At 38.1% G+C, this 16672-nt stretch overlaps 1 protein-coding gene across 9 annotated transcripts in view; it reads right to left on the reverse strand.

Annotated features, from left to right (window-relative positions):
* CCDC146 (coiled-coil domain containing 146) overlaps nt 1-16672 on the reverse strand; it is a 314795-nt gene that overhangs the window by 10880 nt on the left and 287243 nt on the right. For all 9 annotated transcript variants that reach the window (XM_058297955.2, XM_058297963.2, XM_058297965.2 and 6 more), the window contains 6 exons: nt 7601-7696; nt 6832-7002; nt 4600-4688; nt 4335-4499; nt 2687-2911; nt 904-1132 (listed from right to left, as the gene is read on the reverse strand). In XM_058297955.2, the coding sequence (XP_058153938.1) occupies nt 904-1132; nt 2687-2911; nt 4335-4499; nt 4600-4688; nt 6832-7002; nt 7601-7696 (975 nt within the window). The remainder of the gene's footprint in view (nt 1-903; nt 1133-2686; nt 2912-4334; nt 4500-4599; nt 4689-6831; nt 7003-7600; nt 7697-16672) is intronic.

Raw genomic sequence — 16672 nt, forward strand, 5'->3', positions numbered from 1 at the left:
AAAAACACTTGTAACCTAGAAAAGTCTAAAAGGATCTCTCCCAGGTTTTTGATAATTTTATTAGTGATTATCTCTTGGAGAAAGAACTTAATTTTCTTCCTTAGTATTTTTGCATTTTTCAAAATTTCATTAACTTAATATTTTTCTTTATATTATAATCAGAAAAAAAATGTGAAGGCAAACCTGATATTTTACAAACATATTATAGCTTAAAATGTTTCTGCCATGTTGAACCAATGGGGAAAGGTCTAAGCCACAAATATGTAACTTAATATTTTCCCTATTTCCATTAAGAAAAAAAAACCCAACTATTAAGTGGAAGAAAGTAATTCTATATTCGTGTCAATTTTTATTTTGCTATATCATGTTAAAAAAATTTTTTTTATTCCTCTTTAAAAGAGGTCATGTCAGAAGTCAGCTTACCAATTTACAAGGAACTATCGAGGTTAGTAGGAACTCTGATTATATGTGATCGTCAATTAATAATAAGCAACTATCTTGGTACCAGAGGACAAGAATATAAAAAAACAAGAGCACTCTGTGGTCCTCAAGATCTTTCCAGCAAGCATCAAAAACATAATATGCTGGGAGTAGTGAAAACCCGCACTACTGAGGTTTTGAACTATGAAGAGCTGAGCCAGAGTTGAATCCTGGGAGGATCTAAATTCCAAGAAAGGTAGAAAGTAGTCCATGGGGAGAAGAAGACATTCAGCAGCATGGCTGCCTGCAGCCCAGATTCCATCTCAGAGCAACATTCAAAGGCACTGTGAAACAAGACACGTAACTCATGCGTTCTTTTAGGTACTTGGCTTGACTGACATGTAAGAAATTAGAAAAACTACGAACTAAAAAGAAAAAAAGTAGCAAATTATCTAGGCAGCGTTTTATGAACACCTTTCCCACCTGAATCTGGAGCACTGCTAGGTCGGCATCCAGGGACCTCTTGGCCGGCAGTAATTTCTGGGTCACGTGAATCTGCCTTTGTTTCTCCGCAATCCTCAGTTTCAGGAAACGGATCTTTTCTTCCAGGACATGTATTTCAATTTCTCCATTTAGTTTCATCTTCTCTTGTATATTTATTTTTTCATAAAAAATGCATATTTCTTCTTCTCGCTGGATCAGCTGAACACCACTGCGGGCAAATTCAAAGGCAGAGGCTGAGTGGTTGCTGAGGCCACTGTTTTATTAGTCATTGTCATTCCCTCTGGCATTGGGAGCAAAATACACATCAAGACTGCCGAATTCCAGAAGACAATAGGTAGTGACTGATGGCTTTCTAGTTAAACTACACTCTCTGAATTTTCCGGGGGCTAAGAGGGAGGATTGCTTAGCATCTGGAGCCTGAGGCAGACCCTGTGGTTGGCTGGCCACAGCAACTCTGCAAGTCGCCAAGGTTTTCCTGGGGTGGAAAAGAATGCCATGCCCAGTGCGTGAACATGTGAACCTATGGGCTGATTTTCCGCAGACCTTTCTTTGGACCAGACTTGCCGACCAAGGTCTGACCAGATACAGTCAGACACGGGGCCTGGGAATGTGCTTCTGTAACAAGTCTGCTCTAAATTGTGGGGCCCATTAGGTTCTTTAAAAGTTGAATATTTCTGACATTGATGTCCCTATAAACAGGCAAATTTGTGTCCTTTCCAATCAGGTTGCAGGAAAGACCCCTCCTTGAGAAGAGAATATGGGGAGGAAACAATGTAAGAATTTTCTAACTTCCACAGCTCTGGTTTAAATCTGATCAGGGCGCAGCACGATATTTGCCCAGTGCTTTTGTTTTTGCCAAGAGCCAAATCGGAAGATTCACCCCCGTCCTGCCCCCATCCAGAGGAAACACCCACCAGTCCTTAGAAAAGGTGCTTTTCTTCAAAACACCCTGAAGGTCTTCCCACACATAGCGTTATCTCAGAATTCCACCTTTAACTGCTTTTACCTAGTTCTCTCTTTGCGGCAAAGCATTTGTGCATGTAGTTGTACTTATTTAATCTTAGCCCTATTAATTTGTGTCATTTCCCTTTCCTTGGCTCTTCTCAAGATCAAATTCTCTCAAGACAAAGGAGGTCAGGAGCAATGTTTACCCCTCTGTGTTCTCAACCTCTAGCACCCAATGCCTAACACAGAACAGCCCACAAAGATTGATGAGAAATCCCATACCATATGTAATTACTACAGGATTCTACAATCTCACAGTCTAGATTTCTCAGAGCACAAGCAACTTGGAGAAACTACTAAAATAGCAATTGACTAATCATACAATTGCAGCCTGGAAGAAAAAATGCTACTCCTAGCGGTCTTATTTACTTGCTGAGAAAATGAACTGGAAAACTAGTTTAATAAATATCATGATAAGATCTAACTTGCTACAAAAAATAAATACAAGAGCCAAAGAATTATTTATGTCAATTATATGGAAAGAATTTGATGATATCAGAGGCATGCTGGAAAACAGGCTGGCTAAGGTCTTTGATCTTCAAGTGAGTAACTTCCTCAAACTCCCCTCTTGTCAATCGCCCTTACTAGGAGAGCATTTCTTATTTTCAGGTAAAACACATTAGTCCTCCTCCCCTTAAAGGCTAAACCTAACTATGGGTGTGAACAGACTCACTGTTAACTTTAGGTAGAAAAAAGGACGGCATTCTAAATTGGATCCCTGAGTGCCCCGTTCTTCCACTAGGTCCCTCGTTTTTACCTTTCATTTCGACTCTGAACAGCTTTTTCATATTTTTTGCGAAGCTGCACCATCTCCTCCTCAATCATTGTGAGCATGTTGGCAAGCCGGTCAATGTTACTTAACTGCGCGTCTTTCTTCTCTTTCATTTCCTGAAGTCTTGCAATGATTTTGCACACATCGTTTTGCATGCTTTCCCTGATGGTAACATTGTTGGCATGTTTCAGCATGGAATTTTGTAGTTTTCTTTAAAAATAATGGGACAATGGGTACGATTATCTTTTCATTCTTTTCTTTAAGAGCAAGGAAAGCCTTCTGAAATGCAAGCAGTATCAAAGTAGCCCCTGCTTTAGTGTTTCCCTTGAAATGCCCGTGGTAGTAGTAAGAGTAACTTCCATCATGTGCTACTATCAGAAAATTCTTTCCAGGTCTCAGATCCTGCCTCCAGCCCATTAGGACACCTCTTCTTGTGCCGCCCAAGCCCCCTCTGCTTCCCTTTGTCAAAGAAGAGGCTGGAGTCACTGATTTACTGCTCTGTCTTTCCCAGCAGACTATGCTCTCTTGCGAGTAGAGATGGGTTATCTGATAATGTCCATGGAGTCCTAAGGTAGGGCCTGGCTCAGCAGAGCATCACGATAAACGCTGAATGAATGCACTGCTTCTGTAAAGGAGATTTTGCTTTCATGTAGGATAAGAACCTTGATTAGGAAATTAGAGTTTTCTTTTCATACTTCCCCCCACCCTAAGAGGCCATTTTGTAATGTCTTTAGTGAAAAAACCTGGGGAGGGGGCAGAATGGATGTGGCCCAAGCAGTTTAGCTCCCGCCTCCCACATGGGCAGTCCTGGGTTTGGTTTCTGGTGCTTCCTGAAAAAAAAAAACCACAGCAAGCAAAACAAATGATAAAACCAACTCAGGAAAGCTCATGTGGCTCAATGGTTGAGCGCCAGCCTCCCACACATGAGGTCCCGGTTTCAATCCCCGGCCTCCAGTGCCTAAAAAACAAAAACAAAACTGGCCCATAATGGTCACCAGAAAACGTTCAGGTTGTACAGTCTCAATAGTTCTGGGACTAAACAGGTGAAAGAGTGCAACAGATCTTGGCACATGGTATAAATAATACGTTTAAAAAAACACAACATTTTACAGACACTCTTCTAAGTGCTTTTATATGGATTAAGCCATTTAGTAATTTTTAAAAATTGTATAAGGAAATTACACCCAGAGAGGGAAGCAACCTGCCCCAGGTTACACAACCAGTAAGTGGCAGGGCTGGGGTTTGAGTCTAGAAAGTTGCCTCTCTTAACCACTCTTCTATATTAGATGCTTCAAATCTATTGAGAGGATACTGGTTAATAAACAATTTGATTGTCTTCTAACTTCAAATGCAAATTATCAAATTTGTGCTTTTCCTTATAATTGGGCAAGTGAAAATCATCATAATAAGCATAGTTAAATAACAGCTTTCATTCATTTAAAAAATATGGACCCAAAAAGGAATCAAATTCATATGTTTAGGTTACCATGTATAAAGCAAGGTGGTTGAACAAGTGCTTTCTCAGCCTTCTATAAGACTATTAGTTTCTATTTTATGATGCCCAGAACATTTTAGAGTTCAAATGAATCAGAAGTCATGCATTTGAAAGGACAAGAGTTATCGTAACACTCACCGTTCCTGATTAACTGCACTGTTTCTTAAAATTTCCAGTTCATTTAATGACATTTTATGCCTTTCTTTTATTTCATTTACTTTCCGATGAGCTTTGTGAAGTAAGTTAACAAATTTGTTTCTTTCATTTCTAATGGTGTCATATAGTTTAGCAAACTCTCTGAGTCTGTAAAAAAGCAAAGTGTTTTTGGTACTTGTGACATAAAAATCCAAATTTTTTTCACCTAAATAGATAAATTATCACATATCTGCATATTTACTTTTACCTTCGATGAATTTCACGTTTTTTCTTTCTGTGTATCCTGATTTCAAGATCCTTTGCTTTGATTTCCTTAATAATGTTGGTATATTTTTGCTGAAATGTAAAAATTATGTGTGAGAGAAAAATACCCACAGCAATATATAAATATTCTCAGTCTCATCCCATCTCCCTCCTCATCCATTAAGGAAAATTCTATCTTGACATAACAGGTTATACAGATCAGGGTGAGGAGAGAGGGAAAGATCTGAAAATAGCCTGGTTATCTGAATTGATTCTAATTGGGTAGGACAAAGGATTACTTGAGGAAGAGAAAGCTCAAGAGAGTGGAAAACGAAAAGAGTCTGTACAGGTTAGTTCAGAGAAAAGTTTGGGGAACTTTTGAGAGAATGGAAAAGCCACTGTGGACAGCGAGACTGTGGCAGGTAAGAGTAAAGTTTGTGGAAGATAGAGAGATAAGAAAAATTATAATAAGTGTTCTTCATTGAACCCCTGTACTAAATTTTTGAGGGATGGAAGTAATGATTTTTAAATGTTTTCCTATGGTTTTTGTATCAGGGTGTGTTTTCCCATACAGTGAATAAGAAGATGGGATACAGATTACACATGAATATTTTCAAAGACAGTGATTATTCATCTAAAGTCTTAAATGCAAATCAGTGTTAGACACACCAGTTATGTTCCTCAAATTTAAAGACACTTCATCTAGGGTAAGAAATTATTAAAAAATAAAATATTTCTTCATAGAAACCCAAGGAAATGGTTTCTGTCACATTTTTGAATTTAATTAAAATTGTCTAATTCATAAAACAGTTCAATGTTTCTTGTAATAAGTAATTTCTAAATAGAAAAAAAGAGGAAGCCTCTAACTAGGAAAACTCGTGCGAGTGACTCTTCCTAGGCAACACCGAGTTGTAATGAAAATGCTGTGCTGGACCAGCCCCCTTCCAGATGCCAACCTTGGTGAAGATGCTCTTCTCTCTGCTTTCTCATCTGCTTATCCTCCTCCTGCTCCTCTCCTTCTCTCAGGCTGCCCTCTTTTCCTCTATTCTTCCTGAGCTTTGCCTTCCTCTTCTTCATGCTATCAAAGCCCAGCTATCTCATGAAAGCTTGACACAGCTTTCCTGACGGAATCCAAATACATAGCACGGGTTCTGCAGCCCGTCCTGCTGTCTGATCTCACTCTGTGCTGTCCCTCCCCATCACTCAGGTGCCATCTGTGCCCACCTTCTTTTACTTTCTCAAATGTTCTAAGGGGGAAAATAAACAGAGGGAGATTTGAAGAGTTTGCTGTGGGATGTGCAATGCAGATCTTCTCCTCAGTCTTCTCTACAGAATCTTCATTTACTTTTCATTGCTTCCTAATGCTTTGGTGGGAGTGAGTTCTTTCTGGAGAATGAGAAGAAATACTTCCTCCATACTTGATCGGAATGAGAACTAAGGTTGCACTTAGAAAGAATCAACATCTGGCTCATTTCAGGTATTTTCTTTTAGTAAGATGTCAAATCCCCAGAATAGCAGATATTCATTTTTTTAGGAGTTACCAGGGATTGAACCCAGACCCTCACACATGGGAAGCAGGCGCTTAAGCACTTGAGCTACATCAGCTCTGCCAGATATTCATTTTTATAGGGAACTTCCAGACACAATCCTTATGTGAAATAAATGATTTTAAATGTTATAATTTCAGGTAGTATGACAGGAGGGTTGTTTTTGCCCTTTGTTATATTTTTGTTTTTGTTTTGGGTTGCTGCACTCGGTCAGCTCTGGTACTTTGACAGGAGCCTAGGAAAGTCATTGGCTGAAGCAGTAAGTAAGGGTCTCTTGGCATTGGTTGGAATGACAAAGGCTTGATGAACTTGGGAGGGAGCGCTTTAAATGCTACCATCCTGAATTGTTCCTTGGCAAATCACAGTGGACTTGAGATGGTGCAGAATCATAGATGATTTCTGTGGCCTGTGTAGTTGCCAGCCTGTCCACATGGAGGCATCCACCTTTTTCTTACAGAAATTGCCATCTGTTCAAATCCTCACTGATCTATCTCTTTTTCCTCTAGATTGTTGACTGCTGCTAATGGAACCTGCGGGTTACTTTTCAGTTATCAAGTCCTGTTTAGGGAATATTTATAGTCACTGCAACAGGAAGATTTAGAATCATAGCTTTCCAAAGAACACTGCATTAAAATGAGACTTTCCTGAACTCTTGTAGTAATCAAGGAAGGTTACAAAAGTGAAGTTACCTGAGCTTTCAGGAAATCCTTGGATTTTTGATCCTTCTCATCAAGTTTGACTTGAGTCATACGGACAAGGTTGAATACCAGCTCTCGCAAGTTTTCTTGTTCCTTTAAAAGCTTGTTTTCCTCTGTAAGTTGCTGTTCTACTAATTTAGACTCAGCCTCTGTTAGGATTTTCTTTGGGAAAAAACCACATAATATTTATAGTTTATTTATTTGAAGAAACACAATAAGACCAGTATCTTAGCCTACCATTTTATTTCCCATGTGGAATTTATTTTATTAAAACATAAAACATAGAAACTCCACTATCTTAACTCTAAGTTCTTTATTTTTTAAAAATAATATGCATAGCAGGCTAACTTGATAGAACTTTTCTTATCCAGAATATACGTTCAAGTGACTTCAAGAAAAAGAAGAAACATGAAAGTACATTTAAAAATATGCCCATAGTGGCTTGAGAAAATAAATACAAATTTTATTTAGACATTGGTGAAATGAAATATTTATTTACTTTTAACATAATCAATAGCTCTTCCAGTTTTTCTAAATTTTGGTGGTATAAACATCCCTTTTCCCAAGTTTAATACAGAGTTGGAGTGGACTTTGAAATGAAGAAACAAGTCCATATTAAAAAGGATCATACTCTCTTTGATGACTCTCCTATTGATGAGGCTTAATGGAGCACAGTTCAAATTTTAAAGAAAACAAAAACAAAAATCCATGTTGCATGAACCATTCTTTGATGGAAACTTAAATGAGAGTTGATAATAACCTGTTGTGCCAAATTCCTCTTTGCTACTTCAACTTCCTTGTGGAGCTCTCGTCTTCTCTCAGATAATGAAGATTCATCTTTAGGGAAAGCTTCCATCTGTAAATCAAAATTTTAAACAAGCATTTAAACAAGACAGAACCTTCAATGTCATGTAGTCAACCCCATCAAGTATATTTTGAAAATGGTGTGCAAATCAACATTCTCAATCTTATAAGAACTGCCTTTTGTAAAGACACGGGAAGCTAAAATATGAAGACTTGCCCAAAACTCATGACATTAGCTGCAAATATTCCATTTTTAAAATTCACTTAGATTAAAACAAATCTTACTAATAAGAACTAACTTTTATTGAGCATTGAATATGTGCCAGGCAAGATTCTAAGGACTTATATGTATCCTCACAACAACTACATGTGGTTAGTACTATTATCTCCCACTATACAGATGAAGAGAATGAGGCACAAAGATATTTAAGAAACTCATCTTAAGGATGCAGGTGCAAATCCAGGTAGTTAGACTCAGAGTCTGCGCTCTTACCAGGGCATTATACTGCTTCTCTAACTCATAATTACACATTTTGGAAACATGCATTTACTATGACTATTCAAGAGAGTTAATGTACTTGTAAAATGTGAACTCATTTATGAAATTTTATAGATTAAAGAAAAAAAGGGAAACTAGTTATTAGTAATAGTGGGAATAGCTGGCTACTTATATGCAATCTTTTGATGAGCAGCTGGAAATTTCCTACCCCAAAGCCAAGTGCTTACCTTTTTGCTGATGCCTGAAATTTCATCATTACATTTCTGTCATATTGGCATATGACTTTGTTAAAGTACTACAGTGAGTGGGCAACCACTCATCCTAGCAGTCTTTTTTTTTTGCCTTATCAGGAATGAGCTTGTCAGATTCTTGATGATGGAGGAGAGAGCAGAGCAAAAAAGAACACGTGGTAGCTGATGGGGAAAAGGGTACCATCCAAGGCTACAGGAAGGATCATTTTGGTGTGCTGACAACATACTTGACTCAGCATGGGTTTAGAGTTGGATCTTGTCTTAGTTTGCCAAAGGCTGCCAATGCAAAATGACCAGGAAATGGATTGGCTTTTATAAAGGGAATTTATTTTGGGGTAAAAGCTTATAGTTCTGTGGCTATGAAAATGTCCAAATCAAGGCATCATCAGAGAGGGTTTCTCACCAAGAGTCCTGCCATGGTGGCAAGGCAAGACGGCGTCTCATCTTTGCAGAGGTCCCTGCCTTTGTCTTCAGGCTCACCTTCCCCTTGAGCTCAGCTGTGGGTAATCAGGAATATGGCTTCTCTCTTCCCAATCTTGTCTCTTTATCTTTTCCACTGATTCCAGCCATTGGCCATTCTCTCAGCTGTAGCTAATCCTGGAGTCCTCCTTACATGGCAGGGTCAAAATGGAGGCTGTCTTTCTCTCGGTGTTTCTGCTTCCAGCTCTCAGTTTATATAAAACTCCAGCAAGAGGGTGGAGACCCACCCCTGGTCATGCATCACTGATGTAGCCCAATCAAAGAACCTAAAGTGATCTAATCAATGTCCCTTAACTGGATCTAATCGAAAGGCCCTATCTATACTGTATTTATAGGCACAGGAATGAGTTAAATAATATAATTTTCTGGGGTCCACAAAAGCAAACCAGAACAGATTTTTACACCAAAAGTACATGACTCCAATTTGATGTGTTCATTTTCTATTGTGATGGCACATACTTGGAGATACCAAGATGAATATTGGTTAAAATTCATCCCAAGATGGGAAGATCATACTGTTTAGTGATTTACAGGACACCTCACATGATCCTTCTGAAGGCCAGGCTGCTATTTTAAAGTAGCTAAAGCATGTCTTCAGATTACCCAACACCCATGAATCTGCATGTTATCAATAGTCCCTCTGTATCCTCAGTTGCCCAACAATATCCTGCTTCCCATGGTTTCTCCTGCCTTGGAGACATTGGTTTTAGGAGACTGAGATATGCTCGTGTGAAACCCAAATAACAATATATGGAATTTTATGATTTTAACGAACATATAATTGCTATAGCAGGCCAGGAAAGGGGAAACTCAATGTAAACCTTAATAATTGGAGAAGACATCATAGAAAAGGTGAGATGTTAGCTAGAAGAGTTTGGTTTCTCTTTCTAGAAAGTAGAGTTAAGCCCTTCTGGACAGCGGTAGTCCAACAAGCACCCTGCATCCCAGGCTTCCTCTTAAGTGTAGGCAAATATGTACCAGTATGCTAACTGGGGCCAGGAAAGCTTTTAATGTTTGTACAGAAGGTATTAGGATAGTACACCCATCAGCCACTCTACCAACTAAAAGTTCCCAACAAATTTTCCTTTGTTGTTCCAACTTGTGGTTAGGTATAGAAGGTAAAGTTCTGCTCTACCCTCAGGGCCAGCCCTACTTACAAATGAAGAAGATTAACAAGCCAAGTTATAATAACCAATATGTTTAGAAAAGTAATAGTGACCTAAGATAGAACATTGTAAAGAATGTCACCTCAGGGATTGGGGTAACTGTCTTAGAACTAGAAGATTCCCTCAAATATGTTTTCAATTTTTAAATTGTTTTCTTAAAAATCTAGGAAAGTAATATATGTTAATTATAACAATTAAAAATAGATATACATTAGGTAAAAGGTGAAAGTAATCCTCTTATTCCACCAAGATCACCATTCAGAGGTAATAATTTAGTGGTTATCCTTGCAGACATTTATATTTGGGCTTGAGCAAGTAAATATATATATATATATAAAATTTTATAAATAATAAATATGGAATAGTTATCAGTAAATGGTTTAATAATTTGCTTTCTTCTTATAATCACAGGCAACTTTCCAAGTCTGAGCATATATGGATCTCATTCTTTTTGTGGCTGCATATTTTATTGTATGGATGTACCATAATTAATTTAACCAATCCCCTACCAAAAGACATTTAGGTTGCTTCTAATTTTTTGATATTACAAATAGTACTGCAATGGATTCCCTTGAACATCAGTTTTTTTGAACTCTGAGTAGTTGTTTCTCTGACACCTTTCTCAAATCTCCATAAAATCCAACCCTCTAGTTTCAGGCAGGAATTAGGTATGCTTGGTGGGTGGAAGAGGTTAACAAGATGGGCTACTGGTAGCATAGTCTGCTGGTGGCCTAACCGATATCCACCCTCCACTTAGACCTTATTCCCAGAACCTGTTTGTTCAGAGTTGCAAAGTATCCAGGGGTCCTCAGACTCCTTTTGCAGCTGGGTGACCATGTGAGTCATGTCAGGCCAATGAAATGTAAGTGAAAGTCTACTAGGAAGTGTACTGGAACAGCGACTGTTTTCCTGCTTCAAAGATCGAGCCAGGCAAGTCAGCTGCCATTGCTCACTGCCTGTCTCTACTTCTGGTGTGGGTTCTAAGCCTAAAGCTGGAGTGGCCAAGTTGTGATCATAGAGAAGGAAGATATACACTCAGGATGGCAGAAAAGGGAGCGAGAAGGATCCTGGACTTTTTTTTTATGTGAAACTACCTGGTGTAACTACCTCTGGACTTTTTCTTATGAGAATAAAACAACCCCCTATTTAGTTAAGCTTCTAGAGTTGGGTTTTTGCTACTTATTGTAGCCACATTGAAAACCTCATTTATATATCTCCTAAAAGAGAAAAACTTACTCAAAAAATTCTGGAAAATAAGCTGGCACTAGGTGGAAGTCTCCACTAATGGAGAAGAAAAAAGTCTTATCAAATACCAAAGTGCTAATTATGTGGTCTGGTGACCTGAGATATTTACTATTACTTTTGAGCTCCAAGTTGCATATATCAGCAGGTTTTGTAGGTTTGTTTGTTTTAGCTGTTTGGTTTTGTTTTTATTGAGTAGCATTTCACACTTTAATAAAAGTAATTATTGTAACCAAGCAAACAATACAAAAATGTGTAAAGTGGGAAATTAAACTTCTGCTCCCCACCTCTATTTCAAATCCTACTCACCAAGAACCACTGTTAATAGTCTGGTGTCTATTCTTCCAGGCAGTTTCAATGCATGAATATCTTTCATAAAAGTTAAGAAATTGGACCTTATTTTGTTGCTATAAACATCCCAAATATTTGACATCAATGCACTTTGGGATTTTTAAGTCTTTGATATTTTTTCTAAAATATTTCAAACTTTCATAAACTTTGGCTTGCATTTCAGGGACAGTCTTCTATGTACAATCAAAGGCCACAGGAGAATAAAACCACCATCTCTAGGGGGAACGAATTCTGAAGAATAGCTGAAACCCTTCATGCTTACCTTTCATCTCTTTCCTTGCGGGAATACACGCAAGTCTGAAATATTCACTCAGACTGGGAGTGTCTGGCCTGACCTACTCTTATTTTGAGTACTGCCAGTCAGTGCAGGATGGTGGTTAGGCTAATTATAAGTCATAAAGTCAAAGAAGTTACTCTCTTAATGAATTGTAGTAGGGAAAAAAAAGATTTCTTTGAAATAAATGAAGGAAGAAGATTTTAATACATTTTCGTTTGTTAGTTTTGTATTCTTTGAGTGCTAGTTTGAGGACCTAGCATAAAAAGGCTAGTAGTGTCTTAATATAAATATCTTCTATTTGTAAAAATCTGAACAACTTGTGAGCCTTCTATTGCAAACTCCTTCTTTGGTCAGGGACTACTCCTGGTATATTTTGTGTCTAGCCAGAACAATTGACAATGAAGCCCACAATCAGGAAGCCCCACCTTCATAATCAACCTCCAGTTAGCTCTGCAGCGTTCCACCCTTGAAAATGAGCAGCGAGCCACGGAACAGCAGATATTTAAGGAACACAAAGGAAAGCAACCAAAACTAACAGACAAAATAAAAACAAAAAAAGTATCTTGAATAAAATAGTCATTTAGAAAGAAGAAAAAATGAAAAGAAAATCATTAATGTCCTCAGCGAATTATAATGTTATATATATAAGAAGAACAAGATACTATAAAAAAGAAACAGAACAAAAAGACCTCATGGAAATTAAAACTATGATAGCATAATGAAAAATTAAATAATTGAGTTGGGAGGAAGAGTTGAGGAAATCTCCCTTATAGCAAGGCAAAAAGAAAGAAGAATGGAAAATAAGAGAAATAACAAGTAAATTAGAGGATGGCTGTAGAAGGTTCAACATCTAGAAAACAGGAATGCCAAAAAGAGAAAACAAAAATAGAGTGAATGAATTAATGAAACAATACAGGACAGAGTCTCAGAACTGAAGTACATAAATTTCTATATAGAAAGAACCTCCTGAGAGCACAGCATTATGGATAAAAATAGAAGATACATAAGTGGGAATATCATTGTGAAATTTAAGAATTCTTGAGACAAGTAAAAGATTTTATAAGTTTCTAGCATGGAAAAAAAATAGTGGTTTCAAACAAAGGATCAGGAATCAGAATGACACCAGGTTTCTTAACAATGATTCCAGTATCTAGAAGATAATGGATTAATGCCTTCATTCTGAGAGAAAATGACTTCCAACTTGAAATCCTATATTCAGTTAAATTATTAATCTCTGTGGAGCTAGTGTGAGGGTAAAATAAAGACATTTTCATTACACCAAGTTTTAAGAAATTACTTTCAATTCACCTTTTCTTAGGAAGCTATCAGTAGGCATGCTCCCCTCAATAAAAAGGAGTAAGCCAAGAGAGAGAAATAGAAAAGATCCATGAAATAGGGAACCTAACATAGGAGAGAGATAAAGGGAGTCACCAAGATGATGGAGTAGGGCTTCTATAATGGGCAATAAGCATACAGAGAAATGAGACCAGTTTGTAACAGGCTGGAAGGCTGGAAAAGAGAACAGCAGCCTTTGACATCCAGGAGCTGGGCTGGCACTCACAGGCAGACCTTGTTGTTCCCTTGGTGAACAGAAACAATGTCACAGATTATGACCAACAGAAAAGGCTATCTGTAACCATGATGAATCAAGACAAAAACAAGACCACTTCATAATCATGTTTGAACTCAGACAAAAACATGACCAGTGTTGAAGACACAAAATACCACACATTACCCTGTCCTAGCCAAAATGAATGATTGCTGCTCCTTGACCAATTATAGCTCTAGTCTTGGTCTAGTCTTTTTTCTTTCTAGGTAAGATTTATAAAGATACTAAATCATAAAATTACTGTCACTTCCTGACAACATCCCAATCCATGCCATATCATATTTTCTTAAAGCTTCCCCCAAATCATGGACCATAAACCCAAATCCTATAGTAAGTCCCTTCTAATACCCATGATGGAAATGCCCCATGGATTCCCATTGTGTGTGTATTCCTCCCTCTCTGGAATGAGTAGGAAATGCAACTTGTTCAAGTACAGGTACATTCCTAGACGTGTTTGCTTTGTTCAGGCTCAGAAATGATTTCTTCAAGAAAATTAAAGGAAAAGACCACTAAATATATTTGAACATATTGAGAGGAAATTTATACAAATGGAGGAGAGTTGGGCTTGAATTAATGATAAGTAAACAGAAACTATACAAGTGAAAAACAGGATCTTTATAAATCCCTGGGAACACAAAATTTTATAAGGAGGGACAAAGTAATTCTATTATATGGCTCCAGTGTGAATAACCTTTACATATTTATATTAATATAATATAAACACTAAATTCCATAATCAAAATTATGATGTTGGGTAGATGGAGAAACAAGAAGTGTGTGTGTATGTGTGTGTGGTGAAGGAGAGTCTAAAAAAATCGAAATCACCTTTTATAGTGGGAAGTAAGTAGACGAAGTTTAAAATGTAAAAAAGTCAAGAAGTAGCATTATAAGCATGCTACTTAGGGTCTAAAGATATTCCAAAAGGATCAGCTGATGAGTTGAAAATTATTGCCTTGGAGGCATGGAACATGGGAGGGGGTGTTATTGGTTGAACTGTGCCTTCCCCCTCTGCCAAGTACATTGATATCCCAACCCCAGTATTTATGAATGTTAGAGGTTTGCAATAATTAGCAAGCGGTAGCTCAGTTTCCCCTGATATTCACTGGGGAAAGGCTAACCCCATCCCCCATAAGCCTATGTGTGCAATTGCAGGTACTTCTCCACAGGGTAAATAAAGAAACATATAGAGACAATGGAAACCTTCCCTACCTACATAGCAGAGGGAGATAAAATTCCTACAGAACAAAGAAACATCTGCTCCTGCAGCATTCCAAGAAACCATAACTCCCTAACCCACTATCTTCTAGTCACTATCGGGGAAAGTTTTCATCTCCAGGGCTTCCTATTGGTCCCTGCCCCTCACTCAAATCCTCAACCCCCTCCCACCAACTATCATTTCCCCCCTAGGAAAGTTCTGTATAAATTCAAGTCCCTCCCTTCCCGGAGAGGGCTGAAGTCTCTCTTCAGACACCCACCATGCTGGTGGGGGAGTTGGAGTCTGTTCTTCAGACCCCCCCCATAGGGAGAGCTTCTCAATAAATCTCTCTTTGTCCATAGTCATTTCAGTCTCTGTGTCCCAGTAAGCGCCGTATTTTCTCCAACAATGAATGGGACCTTATTTGAGAAAAGGGCATCATGGATGGAATATTAAGTTAAAACAAGGTCACATTGAAGTAGAGTGAACCTTAATCCAATATGACTGGTGTCCTTATAAGAGGAAGAAATTTGATCACAGACCCAGAGAGGAAAGAGCCACAGGACAACAGGGGCAGAGACTGAGTTATGCCACAAGCCAAGGAATGCCAGGATTGCCTGCTACCTCCAGAGGCCAGGAAAGAGGCTTTCTTAGTAAAGTCTCTTGCTACAGCAGGTCCATCTTCCAGCCAATCTAGGTGTGGGATGATTTGGCTAATGCGCCGGGGGTGGGGTGCAGGGAGGGGAAGGCAACCATCTCTGCTCACCTAGCAAGTGCTTGTGCCTCTGTGGAAATTACTTCCCATGACTCTCTTATGTCTTAAAAAATATGATTTTTAGTTTATACATTTTTTCCTGGTAATTATGTCCCTTATTACATGTTATGTTTTAACTCTAAGTGGAACTAACAAAATTACATTTTATATTAGGTTTATGTGTCCCTTCTATTTACTTAATTTAGATTTTTTTGATAGAGGCAAACCCAAACTATTTTAGTATGTGTCATCTCTAATTAAAAAGCAGAAATTGTCAGAACAAATTTCTAAAATTATATGTTTATAAGAGACACACCTAAATGAGAGGACAGAAAAAGTGAAAGTAAATGGATGGAAAAAGAAATACCAAGCAAAACTAACCAAAGAGCTAGCGTGACTGATATTATTGTATTAATATCAGACAAAGTAAACTATTACAGCAAGAAGTATAACTAGAGATAAGGAGATTTAAAAATGACAAAAGAATCAATCCACCTGCTGTGACTATAATAAAACTCGTTGGAAACTGAGGCACAGGGACCTCACAAGGAGAGACATGCTGTCTCCATGGCTACACTTGCAACCTAAGAAATGCAGTAATTAAGAGTTCTAGGCAAATGGGATGAAGCTGTTAAACCCTGAAAGAAAGGATGAGCACATACCTTTTGTAGTAAACAGAACAGTTAGACTTTGTACCTTGAGATAAGATTTTTTGAGTTCCTTAGTAATGCTGACAGTTAACTGCATGTTGCTGCTTGTTGTCACGGAGACTGGGGTATATAGAGAGCCCCTTGTAACAATAAAGTTGTCTGAGGAGTCATTACTCGCAGACCCCCAGATCCCAGCCTGCTCGTTCTTTCTCTGTTTCCTTCCCCCTTTTCTCTTTCTTTCATTCCCGATACCCTTCGGCTCCAAATCTCCAACAAAAACTATTAAAAAGTATAAGAGAAACATAAATAACTGTTCTATTTGTTTCACAATAGTGTAAAACAGAAGTTTCCTCTGTTGAGGTAAAAATAAAAACAAAAAAAAGTCGATGAGTGCCCTTTGACGGTGAGATCAAGTCCAAGTAATTTGCAACACTCATAACCAACCAATTTTTCACACCTTGCCTAAGGTTGGTCTGTCAGTCAGGATAGGCTGGGGTTATGCTAGAGAAATACACCGCCCCCTCCCCAAATATTATGGTTCAAAACAACGAAAG

This window comes from Dasypus novemcinctus, chromosome 5 (assembly GCF_030445035.2).
Source record: "Dasypus novemcinctus isolate mDasNov1 chromosome 5, mDasNov1.1.hap2, whole genome shotgun sequence".
Taxonomy (NCBI): Eukaryota; Metazoa; Chordata; class Mammalia; order Cingulata; family Dasypodidae; genus Dasypus; species Dasypus novemcinctus.